This window comes from Hetaerina americana, unplaced genomic scaffold (assembly GCF_022747635.1).
Source record: "Hetaerina americana unplaced genomic scaffold, ioHetAmer1.1.p SCAF_6, whole genome shotgun sequence".
NCBI lineage: Eukaryota > Metazoa > Arthropoda > Insecta > Odonata > Calopterygidae > Hetaerina > Hetaerina americana.
This window is the reverse complement of record NW_027287205.1, coordinates 42,678,142-42,692,678: the sequence shown is the minus strand read 5'-3', so window position 1 is coordinate 42,692,678 and position 14,537 is coordinate 42,678,142. Positions and strand designations below refer to the sequence as shown.

Sequence of the window (14,537 nt, the reverse complement as noted above, 5' to 3'; positions counted from 1 at the left end):
TACAGTATGACATTTGCATATGTCGTTCAATGATTTACATATTATATAAAGTCTTCGGGAGAACAGGGTTTTTCATGTGCATTGTTTATTTTTCCACTGATAAAACAAAGATGCGTAACTTAACCGTTGAGCAGCTTTTTCAATCATCTTGTCAAAATGTGTTGATATCATATTCTCCTGTGCAGATTAGTATTATTTCTATGCATATTTTCCTTCAATTGTTGATATTTTATCCATGTGATTCGGAAGGGAAATAAATTTTTCAAGACCAATTAAGGATGCAACATCTTTAATTTCCAAAGTGAAAGCTTCTTAGCATGTGCCTTGTAAGCTAGTATCCAGTGTATAATGTATATGATACTATTATTATGCAGCAAAATGATGGTTGCACGAAACTATATCTTCATTAGCCGGAGCCTGGCATTTTAATTGATTTTGAGCAGGAAAACATTTTGTGGTGCACTCATATACTGTTGCTTTTTAATTAAATAAGATAAAGGTCATGTGTATTGATTATCTACCAAAGGGTAATTTGGTTATTCCTTCTATTCAGATGTCTTAATTGCAGAGTAATAAAATATTAATTTGGAAGAAAAAAACATTTATTGACTGTTGAGAACTTTTTGATCAAGATTAGTTAAGATTCCATGAATCATTTAGTCAGGCAGGTCCCTTTTTAATGGACAATGACAACCAAATTTTCAGTTCAGTGTAAACTATTAACCAATGAGATGTTTAAAATTTGAAGAAATTTTATTTAGATTATATAGCAGATTTATTCAATAAAATAAACCTTTATATGAATGAAAATATTTCCTTCCAGGGAGAGGGAAACTGTTTCTCTATGACTCTCCCACATAGGTAGTCTTGGTCAAAGAATTATATTATTATTAACTATACAATATTAACTTTCCTTTGATAGTACATCAATTTTTACTTGCCAACACGTACTATAATATTGTTCCCAACACACCCACTCCATGTCATCAGAATTTAGGAATATTTTGTGTCAAGGACTAATTTTAGAAAGGGTATAATTTATTTTCTTTGTAAGATTATGAGGATTGGGATGAAAGGGTAGCTAACGTACAGGCATCCCACCGTGAGTGCCCAGGTTCAGATCCTGGAGACAAAAAATATTTTTCAGTGGTGTCCCAATCCGTACTTGAGGTGTTTTGTGGAGAGCACTTCGATTGAACATGACGTCCGTCGGAAGGGACATTAAACTGCAGACCCCTTAGCACCTTTCGACAAGAGGAGGCTAATACCCACGCAGGGTTTTTCTCTACCCTTTCCTTCCCATCCATCCCTAATGGCGCAAATGACTTAAGCTGACACCTCTCATACAAAATACTACTACTTGTAAGATCAGTATTAAAATAAAATCTATAAAATGTGCATTAAACTTTGTAGTCTAGAAACCACAACTCCATTAAAGGAATTATTCCCAGAAATCAATAATTACCCTTGGTCCTAGAAATTCATCCATAGATCATTATTATTTTGCAATCAATCTACTCGAGGTATTTTATCAGTTAAAGATAGGTTTATAGATGTCCCCAATGGCTACTATAGTCTAAGTATCATTAAACCTTCCTTTTGTTTGCCCTAAATTACATTTTTCCTTTTACGTGACAATTAGAACTGCCGAAAAAAGTCCTGGTTGGCACCAGGATGAGTGAATATGAGTAAATTGACCATGTGGAAAATCAATTTTCAGTGTAAGCAGCCTGGAACATCCCTGTATTTTGGGTGAGGTAGTTTTTGGAAAACACGGGTACATGATACATATACACCTCTTCCTAGTACACGGCACCCTTTTCTCTGGACAATTTTTTTCAGATGGTTGGTGAAAGGAAGGTGTCACGATTCCTGGTGAGCCGGGTGGACGAGGGGCTGGGCCCTTCCCCCTCCGCCACCCCCCACACCTTCATCTCCCACTCCTTCTCGGTAGAGGTAGGAAAGGGCATTTGGAGAACAAATCCATACTTGTTTTCTCTCTCTCTTTCTCTTGCTCACCCTCATATTATCATTCATAGTGAATTGGTGGTGGCTAGCCTTTGCTGCTGTCAATGCTGTACCATTAATTCCGACTTGATTATTTGGCTTAATTGGTTAGCAGGTACATATGTTTGTCAATATTTTGAATACATAAATAGCTGCAAGTTGTCCTTTTAGAGTCATGCTGTGCCTCATGCTGGGGATACACTTTAGTTTGGCTTCAGTCTCTTAAAAATCAGGTTGTCTTCATTCGGTGCTACTGTTTGATGATAGCATTCTCTTAATTCTGCTTGTTTATCTCTCCTGTCCTGTTTTACTCACTATGACATAGGTGCAAATTTTGCCTGTATCATTGTCAATCATCCTGCTTACATATAGCGTACATAGAAATATATATACCATTAACTTTCACTTGGTACAATTCTGTTACATGTTGCTTTTTTCAGTCAATTTCTGTAAATAAATAAATGGCCAAATCCTTCTAAAATAACATTTATTTGATTGATACTCCATGGATTTTCCTTCATGAAACTTAACAATTCCACATTTCAACTTTTTCTTTTGTGATAATCAGGGGCATCATTTTTATGTTTACTTCAGTGAACCCACTATACCAATGTGTGTGAGCCATTGATTATGCATGAAAACAGCATGAAGAATGTCTATTTCAAGAAGGTATCAATTTAAGTGATGTGCATATATTAATGCTTAGCTGATTGGCAGATTGCCTTATATCTAGCACAGTGTCATCACGTAATATATATGTCATTATTGGAATCTTGAGTAATTGCAGTTGTTTGATAGACCTCAAAGTCGATTTGTAGCTGTAGATACAAGATGCTTTCTGTGCATAACATATTTAAATGGCTGTGAGAGTCACAAGTGCTTAGGCAAATTGAGTTATATTCATCAATAGAATACATTTTATTAGAAAGATAAGCCTTGAAAAGACTTATTTATGCGGTTTATTAATAATTATGTACTAACCACAAATGAATAGTGCCTGAGCTTTAAATCATCAGTCTTAATAGAATACAACTTGTAGTTTAAAAATAAATTAAATAATTTCAAGAAATTTGGAGTTTATAGAGAGTAGATATATCTATATGGGATGTAAAATGCTATCTTAATAGTTTATGTAGCAGCAATTTGTCTCATAAAGGCAGTATGATTGGATCTTTGGCCTGGAATTAAATTAACAAACTTAAAAACAATACAAATAACAAAAATGACATATTCCATGCTTGTATCATCTTCAAGTTTTAATCTTCTTATTAGAATAAGCATATGCTCTTTTATGGTAAAGTCTTGGTTCTTTGATATTGTTGAATATAATTGTTCATTGTTTTCACAGAACTTTCTATTTATGACTAGTATGTGTTATGTATTTTCAGCTAAAAAAATTCTTATGATGGCTATTTGGTTGTTCATTTTGCTGCAGTAAGTAGTTCTGTTGTATATGTAATAATTAAACTCACTTAATGTGTTTAGAAATTTCTTAAGATATTGAATGGAAGTTATCATTTTGGTCAGTCTCAGGGCAAACGATAACACCATAAGGTGGTAGAATAAATTGCAGTGCTCTTAATTGGGGTATATATTGATTTACCATATCTTCATATCTTTTGAATGATTGCATTCTCCTATTTTTTAAGGTTAAAGATATGGTGTTGGATTTAACGGACTAATTAATATATTTTTTTATTTTAACTACTATAATTATAATGTACTTGATTTGAACTCATTCTTTATTGATAGCTTCTGTGTTATGTACTATTATAGGTTTCCTGATAGTTTTATTGTTAAAACCAGTAACAGTAGATAGTTGCCCCTCATTCTGGCATTAAATCTAACTGCAAAGCAATTAAAAACCTACAGTTTTTCTTCATTCAATCGTAGTTTATGGAATTTACTTTATATACAAGTGTTGTTACACTCACCTCTGATGTTAAGCAGTAGTTTCATCCCTGTGTGGCATCACAAAAATATAATTTATAAAGGATGTTTAAAAGTGATAGGAATGAAATTGTTTATGAAAGAGCATTTACCTATTCACCAATTACATAAGCCCCATTTGTGAATGAAACATGAGTGACAACATACACTCATATATCGAGATCATTCAACTGCAGCAATATTGTTGTTTTATGTAAATCAGATATTTCCTCATAAATAAATGATGATGTTAAGATAAAAACTATTTCCTAAACAGTCTATCCTGCTGGAATAAAATTTGTAAAGTTACAGATTTGCAATATGCATTTTTAAGTAAAGCTATTTATTTGAGACAGAAAGGAAACATTTTGAGTTTCAGCTGTTCAAAAGAGCTTGTGCAATGTAAGATGCTGCTTCTACACTTCTCTCACCAGAGCACTGCTTTCACACTCTCATTTCTTACATAATGAGCAAATGATTGTGAGATTTTATTAATCATTATTTTAAATTTTTAGTTTTATCCTCATTTTTCATGTGAAATGCTCTATTTCAGTGCAATGAAGTGAATTTCATAGCAAATGAATGTAGAAATTGTAATGTTGCACAATCAAAGTATCTCTAAGATTAATAATACTTCATGCTTGAGGACCATATACAAGAAGAACATTAAAATGCATGAGCATTTTCCGTATTTTTTCTACATTCAGGATTGAGTTAAAGTGAATAAATGATGTTTTTCTGAGTAAATATTTACCCAAATTGTCTCATATTGATATTTGTAAATATGCTTGGTCACAACACTACATATTTTATAAAATAAACATTCATTTAAAACAGTGAGAAATTGTTTTGGCAACCTTGGAAATTTGTTCAGCCACTATTTTAAGGTCTCATTAAGAGCATGTGGAAATTAAATGGCTAGGATTGATTCAAGGCAAAGTCCAATGAATGTTACAAATAATGATAATCATTTTCAAAAAATTAGAAAATCGTAGTTCTTCAATTGATGCCCAAGTAATGCCTGACTTCATGTTATTTTAGTAATAATTTGTGGTTTCTTTTGACAATCGTGATTGGCAGGATGCGTCTGCACCTCTTGGGACGTCTCTTGGGAGGCCTGAAGAGCAGCTGGCTGGGGAATATGCGGAATCACAAACGCCAACGCCCCCTCAGTTCCAGAGTCCTCCTCCTGCTACACCATTGCAGCAGGGAACTTCTGGGAGTTCTGGAACCTCAGCAGGGGAATGGTCCCCTCATCCCAAACTCTCCCAGCAGAACTCAATTGAAAAAGTTCAGTCTGCACCACCAAATCCGGCTGTTGATGCCAATAATTGCAAGTATGTGCACAGCATTGTTCAGTTTTGTGTAGTGTTAATTTTGATTTATCACTAGATGATTGAATACCACAAACAGATATTGTCAAAAATATTGAAAACTGTGTACATTGTGTACGTATACATAGTTATATATATTTTACACATGGAAAGCCAAGCCCCAACTGTGGGTACTCAAAAATTCTTGGACTGAATAGAATGGCATCATTTATAGTCAGCTTTACAATTTGTCTTTAACATTGACTTATTTGTTCTACATGTTGAGACAAGCAGTTAGTTAATTGATTAGTTTAATGGTCATACATTTCATAGAATCTTAGGTCAGCAATAATATGATATATATTAAGCTGTTTATCATTTCATAATTATCTTATATCAAATGTTGTTTAAAGTTTATTTTTATTAAATGCAAGATAATATAATTTTAGGGTTCCCAAGAGTAGAAAACCACTGTTGAACACAGGTCCCATGAGTATGTGCATTAGTTGAGAAATTATTGTTAAGAAGCCTTAACCTGCTGTGTATTAATAATATTATATTACTGCAAGATATGTTGATGATGATGAAAATCTATGATTCCCAAGAATGGAATACTAGGGTCGATCATAAACCCCATGAGTATATACAATAGTTAAGAAATTGCCTAGAGTTAAGAAGCTTACCAGATATGAAATAATAATATTACTGCAATAAACCGAACAAAAATTCAACTTTACTGATGATGAGATATTGTTTTTATTGCAGTGGCCCTCACTCCATTGCGGCCCTTCAGCAAAAGCTTTACCAATTGACCTCACAGACAACTGAAGCACTCGCTGCACAGCAAGGAAAGTTAGAGGAAGTTAAGTCAACAGCTGCTGTGGCTAGTGAGCCTCAGGTGTCTGAAACCTCTGGGGCAGATGGTAAAGGTTATGGTATAGGTTTCACTGGTCACGAGGGAAAAGTTGACGGAAGCCATTTTGGCACTGTCGAAGCCCCCACTATGGTTGAGGACGAAAGAGCAAGGGCTGTAGGAGATGTCCGGCGAGGAGATGAGTGCGAGGTAAATTTGAGCAGTGGGGTAATAACCACTCAGTCCATGCCATTGCCTATCCCAACATCCCTTCCAACATCCATGGCTCAATTATCCCACTCCACCAACCAGGTACCAGTCCAAACTTCATCTGTCACCGTGCCAGTATCATGTCTCCCCTCCCACCCTATTGCATTTGGCGGTTCCTCTCTTTCGACCCCCGGTTTTACAGGTGCCCCCCCTTTCTGGACTGCCTCCCCGTCACCCTCGACTTCCTCTGTAGCATCACCACAGTCGTCCTCAGTGTCAGAACAGCATGGAGTTCCCCACCACGTCCTATCATCCCTTGCCCAGTCTTTCGCACCAATACCCCCCCTGTGTTCTTCTTCTTCTGCCTCTTCCTCTCACCCTGCCACCCCTCATGCCCCTGCCAGCTACGATGTCAACATGCAGACTCTACAGCAGAAACTAGCGAGCATCTCAATGACTGGAGCGCAGCCTTTGGTTAGTAATAAGAGTTTTATTGCAATGAAATGTATACTTTTTTTAAATTATCAGGAAATATTTTTTTATATATTTTGGTTTTTGATATTTTCCTGTATGGTTCATTGCACTTTAAAATGAGCATTTCTTCAAATATTTTGAGAGTAGTATTGGGAGACCCTATTTTGTTATTTATAACTGCAAGAATATTGGTTAAATAGACCACTTTATACAGTAATGTGAAATTCATGTCTTCGCTTGATATAAATTTCATTTCTATGAAATGTGTATCTCTTATTCAAAAGTCCGTGCTTTAAATAAGGATATTAAATATAAAATAGATTGTTAAATTTTATTTTTAAAATAGTGAAACCTCTTATTAATTTTTAATTTTGTGATGGATGGTAGAAAAAATATAACTTTTGGGGAAACATAGAGAAGGGTTGAGAGATTTGTAATTTCCAGGAAACTGAAGCAGATGGTTTCATGTTATGAAATGCTATCCTTTTTATTTGGCCTCTGGAAAGTTCCCATTTGAAATAGGGCCCTGTAAGGCAGTATATCTAAATAAAAATATTTCACATCCATGACATCATCATCTGAAGTCCATCCGAGCCCTCCACATATTTACTGTCCAGCTTCCAGTAAGCAGCTTGATCAACCCGATTGGATTTCCTGCTGATAGAAATTTATCTCTCAGAGTTTCCTGCACATCATAATGTTGAGCATTGAGCAGTCTTACCAGCATTTGATACTTGCATCTCACTTATGCATTGCCTTACTGCGAAGTTGCTGTGTACTTTCTTTTAATGAAGCCGACTCCGTTGATTGTATACCATAAGCTCTGGTGGTTTGAAATAATTTTAATAAAATGTGTAGTCATTCATGCTGAGAATATCTCGTGTGCAATTGAATATCAATTAAAGTTTGTTAAATATTTTTTTCAAACGTTGGGTAGCCTTTAACACTAATTTTGGAGTAATTTATTTGCACAATATAAAATTTATGTTAAATTACAAAGTTTGTTGTTCTCATTTGTCTTCTGCTCAAGATCAGACGCAATTTTGTATTTTGTCACAGAAAGGGAATTGAAAAATTAGTCATTGGCAACATATATGACATTTGCTAAGAATCCAAGTGGAATAATTTTTTCAGAATATGAGAATAAGCTGGCATTTATTTCTCCAATAGGGCAGGAAATTAGGGGTGGTTGGTGGGCAAAAGGCTTTTTATTTGTTTACATCTGAATGATATAGATAAAGATTATAAGAATTGTAATGGTAGCAATGGAAAGATGGCCCCAGGAAATCATACTAATGAGAATCTACTGGCAATGTTTTGTAATCAAAGCAAAAGAGAAATAAACATAGGGTCTCCCTTTATGAAGCAATCGGTCAATTTTCTCTTTTCAGTTTTTTTAGCAAATGATTTGAGACTGTTCACTAAGTTTTCTTGCTTTGTAATGAATTATTACATTGATGTTTGCAGTACCAATTGATCATTTGGATAGTATTAAAAGACCAGTGAGATTTCTATAATTTTTCACGCTAATTTTTTTTCCCTTTAACTTTCTTTTCCCTTTAATTTTAAATGTTGAGTTACTATGGATGAATTTTCAAACCGTCAGCTCTTGATAATTATTAATAATAAAATTAGAATTATAATAATATGAAATAAATAAATATACAGATATTTTATGCTTGCTCTTTTGAGAACAGGGTAGGGATGTTATAGTTCATAAACCATATATGTTTTCTAGTTCCTTCATTTGTATATATTTCCAAGTAAAATTTGTGGTTTATGAAGTATAATATCTATTCCTGTGCTCCAATGTCAAATTATATCTTCCAGCATTGAGATGAGCATGTAATGTAGATCCCCATAGTTTTGAGAATCCATATTTACTCCATTAATACTTGACTCACATTGTGTGGATTTCTTATTTTGTTGTGATACTTTGAATTGTCATTAATAAAATATTTTTCTCAATCTTTAATCAATTAAAGTCAGCCAGCATGTTCCCTTTGAGATGTTCATATTTCTCAAGGACAATGATGAGTGTAAACAGCTGATATGTTCGCAATTTTCATGGTGAAACAGAATCCCTGCCGAAAAGTTTGTGATCACCAGGCTATGTCATTGGAGATAACAAGATAATTATCACTGATCCCAACCCAAGTGTCTGTATTCCAGATCATTTTTTTTGATATCCATCATTTTGTGGGGATGTTAGGGTCCTCTTTCTCCACAGAGCACCCTCCATTCAACAGGACCCATTGGAGGTCTGGCACTACACCCTCCCCTTTCAGTGATTGAGGGAATTTCAGTGAGTGCTCACCAAGTGCCAACACCTCCCGTCCTCACCCCTTCTCCTGTTCGGGAGTTGGGCCCCCCTGGGATTGTGCCCTTGGCCCCAGAAGCAATCATTCCAGAGCGACCTCACCACCTCGAGGTCAGCGATGAAGCTCATGGAGTGTCCACCCCACGAGATCAGCTGTTGCCCCAAACCTCATTGTCGCAGCAGCAGACGACTGCCATCAGAGAAGGAAATGCCTTTGTCTCCGGCATGGTTTCAGAAGGAGCGCATACTGCTGATAGTGAGTGTATTTTCTTAATATTTTATGACTTGTCTGTTTTCATTGACATTTTGCATTCCTTCCATAATTACTCATTCTCCAACCCACATCTACATACCAGTTGGACTCAGTTTTAGTGTGGGTGGGAAACTTTATGAAGAAAAAATTTAACTAAATAATAATAAACTATATAGGCCTCAGAACATGTGCAAATACATGTATAGGGCCCATTAAAATAATGTACATGCTAAAAATATAATTGATTTCACAATCAATGCATCATATCTTAGAAATGTAAACGTTATTACTGCTTAAAGAATTTCCATAGTTAAGGAAATCATCCACTGTTGTTGAAGCAGTTTTCCAAAAGATATTGCTTCAACTTAATTTTGAATTTTTAAGTATTTTTTCTCCTTTTATTGAATTTTAATGCTCACTGTATAATAGATAACTCATTGACTGGCCCATTGCTAAATAAATACTATGCTGTCTTAGAGCATAATCCTGCTTATTTCTAGTTTCATATTGGCGTTTATCTTTATTAGTGACCACATTTCAATTTGGTTGAAAATCTTCTATTTGCATAACAGCATAGGACAAATAAATCCATGCTATGGAAGATTGTGTGACTTTCTAAAATATTACTCTGTCATTGATGAATGAAACGAGTACTTTAGTACTTTAAAAGGGAGATGCTCAGAACTTTCATTTTATATCCCACTTTTCTAATTAAAGGAAAGGTAGCCCATACTGTTGTCACATCAGCATGCTATCATAACAATCTCAGGATGCCTTCTTCCTTATTACATTTGTTAAGTCTTCTTCCTCAGGATTAAATGGTCTCTGGTTTTCCATATTTTTATATGCTAATATTGCATAACTAAGCATCATAAATCTATGCTGTTAAAATATTTGGTTAGAATATTTGAATGCTTATCCTGTATGATTAAAAGTGCTTCTCATATTGATTATTTTTTATGTTAAGTTGCATATCATGTTGATGGTGAAACTGGCATGAAATTGGAGACTGCTCCAAGTGCAGTGCCTTCTCAAATACTGGATGTTGCTGGTGTTGGAAAGGAAGAGGCTGGACGAGCTCGCCCTAGACCAGCGGCCATAGACCTTCATGATCTGGAGCAGGCATGTAGAAATTTGAAGCTACTTTCAATTCCTTTGCTTTAACAAATCAACATCCATTGTGATAATGCTTGTGAAACAATTTTGGGGAAATAGATTTAGGATGTATTTCATGACAAGAATGTTAACAAAATGAAACTCCTACCCGAGTAACTATGCTTGTTTTGTCATATACCACTTACCAATGGACCTCTTAAGAATTCTGCAAGTTAGTGTTTGGACGTCAGTTTAAAGTAGCTGATTTAGTTAATCATTTCCCTGACACAGTAGCACAAAGGGTTGTATTGAAAATGGGATCAGGTTTTCTGCAATTACATTTTTTTGTCCTTTAACTTTTAGTTTAGATGATCAGTTTTAATTTATGTACAGGGTGCAACACATAACTTCATTTTTTCAAACGCAAATGCTTTCAAAAAAAAGGAAGCTGCACCCTGTATTAGGGTGAAAGAGTGTAAATTTAAGCAGCACACATTTCTGATTCACGGCTCAAAACTTCCTTATTAACTTAATGGATAACTTGCATTTTGCTTGTCGACCTAAGGGGCACCAATATCAACTTCCTATAAAGTTCTCCTTATGGCATCAATGTCTAGCAGAATGTCCAGCTTCTGCCTGATTTTCTGTGGTTTTTTAGATTCTTTCAACACTTTAGAAAAAATAGAACTCAATATTAAATTGAAATAATATGTTAACTATGGTCATTTAATAACTGTACCATTATTGTATATAATTAAATAAACACTTTTGGTGGAAAACGAAATGATAGTATATGTTCCAAATATGTGTATTTGCAAGCACTAATTTAAAAAAAAACCCTGTACACATAAAATAAGCATAAATATATACAGTTCTGAATGCAGCCTTGGGGAAAATAGAATAAAAATCAGCTCATCGCATGGGGTACTAAGATTTTACGTGGATTCCTGGTTCGGAAAAGTAAATTTCAGAATTACAAAAATTCAAGGGTCTATAGTACAAGGTTTCATTTTTATGTGAAAAGTGTGAATTTTATTTACCATAATTGCATGTTCCTAGTCACTGGGAAGGATAAACAATGCTCCAATTTGCTTTGGCACTACAAAAATTTCAAATAAGAGGTATTCTGATTTGCATCTCATGGTGAAAGGCATTGCAGAAAAAATATCCACTGTGGTTGGAGGGTGGATTCATGTGAACTGGAAAATGGCGAATGACAATGAAAAACTCCCATGTGGCAGGCTAATTTTCAGAATATTCAAATGAAATTTTTGTCAACTCCTCCAGCACAGCTGGCTACAATTGGTCATTGGTGCTTACATTACAAAGTGAAAGAATCAATTTCTCATTTGTAGTTACAAAATCCTGAGGTTTTAAATAGGGTTAGCAGTAAGTTACTGGGGTGAATCTGTAAAAGGAAAAGAAAGTGGATGGAGGAAATACTGGAAGTTTATGGGGTGTTGAAAACCAAAGGAGAATGCATTGGGTAAGCAAGGTAGCGGAAGGAAGAGAGTAGGCTTTATGGAAAGCGTGATGGTAGATAGAAGTTATGAATGAAGTTAAAAATAATGGAGGGGAAAAAAAAGAGGAAGTTCTCCCAATACTCAAAGGCATAGTGTGATGTAGAAACCCTTATTTACACCTTTCTAGAGACTGCAGATATAAAACAAATTTGCGGGGGGAAAATAAACGCAGGCAACCGAAAATTTTCAATTTTACTTGATTAATTACTGGAGTAAAGGTAAAAAATATGAAACAGGCATAAACTGTAAAAGGACAGGATTATTAATTATCTCTGGTTGATTACTAATTATAGAGGGTAGTCGGAAAAGTTCGTTACCTCAACATGAAGATGGCAGCATTCTAAAACAAATGTTAGGAAATGTTTTTGTGCATGTGTTGATATGTATTCACCAAAAATTTTTGCCATTTTTGACTCTGGATTGTTTTTTTGGTGGGTTGTTGTGAAGGTTTTTGTAAAAATGGAATGAAATTGAATATCAGGCTGTCATGAAATATTTGTTTTAGAAAAGCAAGACTCCTATACTAATCAAAGATGTGTTGGATGCTTTGTATGTCAACTTTGCAGCAACATTTACAACCGTGGAATTTCGAGCAGCTGAATTAAAACATTATCTAACCAGCTTGGTGAATGATGAGCATTCAGTTTGGCCAAAAATTGAAATTACCACTGATAAATTCAAAAAAATTTCATCAAATGTACTGGATTGCTATCTGTTTAAGGTTAGAGAGTTAGCAGCAGAGGCTATGGGCACCTCAAAAGAACACATTTGTCAAATATTTGACTAAATAGCTGAACATGCGTAAGCTATCCATGTGTTGGGTGCTGCATTGGCTCACTTTGGACCAAAAACGCACTTGAATGAACATTTCCAAGGCCCTTTTGGAATGGTTTAAGCAAAATAAGTCAGATTTTTTGCATCGATTCATAACTGTAGATGAAACTTAGATCCATCACTGTGATCCAAAGAGGAAGCATTGACTAAGTGTAAGGTATGGCTATATGATTTGATGTAATATATCAATGAGCTACAAAATGAGCAGCAATCATTTGTTACATCATACATGATGTTCCATTAAGTTATGCTTCCCACATTACAATTGAAATTTATTATAGAAGATAGTCTGATTTTCATATTTTACTGTTTAGTACATTAAGTATTTAGGGTCCCATCAAAAGTATACTAACAAAAGCCACTGTACAATGATAAATTGCAGTAAAATTCCTGTAGCCTCTGTGCAAGTAATTCATTTATTCAAAAGTAGTGTGTCAATTCATGCATTTTATTAGATTTTTTGTGTTTGGGTGGCCCTGTAAGAGTAACAAATTGATTAGTTATCAAAATTGATATTTTTTATTTAATCATGCAGCTTGTATATTTTTTTTAAGTTTTAGCTATTTAATGGTGGAATACTTTTATAACCTATCCCAGTCCTTTCTGTGGTATAAGATGTGTTTGACTACAGTTTGGTTGCACGCTAGTAATTCAGGAATTTTCTTATGGAAAAAATTTTGACAACCTTTAGAAGAGTAAAATTTTTAGGCTTAGTCAGTTCTTCAATTAAAAGGTTAATTTTTAATACCCTTACCACTTGGCCTCATGGAAGTTTCATGAGTTAGATGCAGATGTAGATATTTTACATTGATTTTATCTCAAGGTTAATTTTGCAATTACAATGCCTTGTTAAGAACATCTTAAATTAAATTATTAAATCAGTGAAAACATGTCGAAGACGTTTATTGTCTCCTTTAAGAAAGCTATTAAAGATTGAAGTTGTGTGATATTTGTATGGTCAGTATACTCACTTTTTGAAGCAAGAGTCTTAAGCTTCTCTATTAAGTTCAGAAATTTCATTAATTTCACTGACTGACTATCACAACTGCAGCCAAAATAATTGCAATCAAGCTTCAATGGTTAAAATGTGCTGAATAGCATCAGATTCCATCAATTTTTCAAGCATAAATAGTTTTGATACATTTTTTTTATCGTTAAATATATATGAAAAGGTTCAGTTCGTAGGACTTATGAGTTTTTGCTACCAAAATAGGCACAAAAATATTTTTGTCAATTGGAGTTTCTCTCAAGTGTTTATTCTGGGCCATATTTTTCTTCAGGAATTGGCAAAAATACATCCTGGTTATCGACGTGGGGAAACTCCTGCCGTTGCAGCAATAAACCAAGTAAGGTTACAAGAAAAACATAATATGAGAAATTGTCATCAATTTCACAGGGGTCTCTTCTTGTATTTGAATTTGCTGAAAAACACATCAAGTACAGATATTTTTTCCTCAAATTATTCAGTTGTCTTCAAATTCCAATTATTATTTTAGGATATTCTCATCAGATAATGAATACATCCTATTGCATGCTCTATTTTGATATAATTTTTTTTAATATGCACGTACGGAATGAGATCTCATTGTTCCCATTGCATAATTTGTCATAAATTGGCATTCTCTTTCCTATACAAACAATAAAATCTGCTGATGTTCGATTCCTTCCAACTTGAGACAAATCTCATCCAAGAGTGGGAGGGGTCCAAGAGTTAAATGTATAGTTG

General features: G+C 34.5%; 1 protein-coding gene across 5 annotated transcripts in view; it reads left to right on the top strand.

Moving 5' to 3' along the window:
- Wnk (Wnk kinase) overlaps positions 1-14,537 on the top strand; it is a 128,344-nt gene that overhangs the window by 71,861 nt on the left and 41,946 nt on the right. For 4 of the 5 annotated variants that reach the window (XM_071594363.1, XM_071594362.1, XM_071594361.1 and 1 more), the window contains exons 16-21: positions 1,843-1,956; positions 5,017-5,273; positions 6,015-6,786; positions 8,999-9,362; positions 10,327-10,481; positions 14,092-14,157. In XM_071594363.1, coding sequence (XP_071450464.1) covers positions 1,843-1,956; positions 5,017-5,273; positions 6,015-6,786; positions 8,999-9,362; positions 10,327-10,481; positions 14,092-14,157 — 1,728 coding nt within the window. The remainder of the gene's footprint in view (positions 1-1,842; positions 1,957-5,016; positions 5,274-6,014; positions 6,787-8,998; positions 9,363-10,326; positions 10,482-14,091; positions 14,158-14,537) is intronic. The other variant, XM_071594360.1, reaches the window with a different exon arrangement.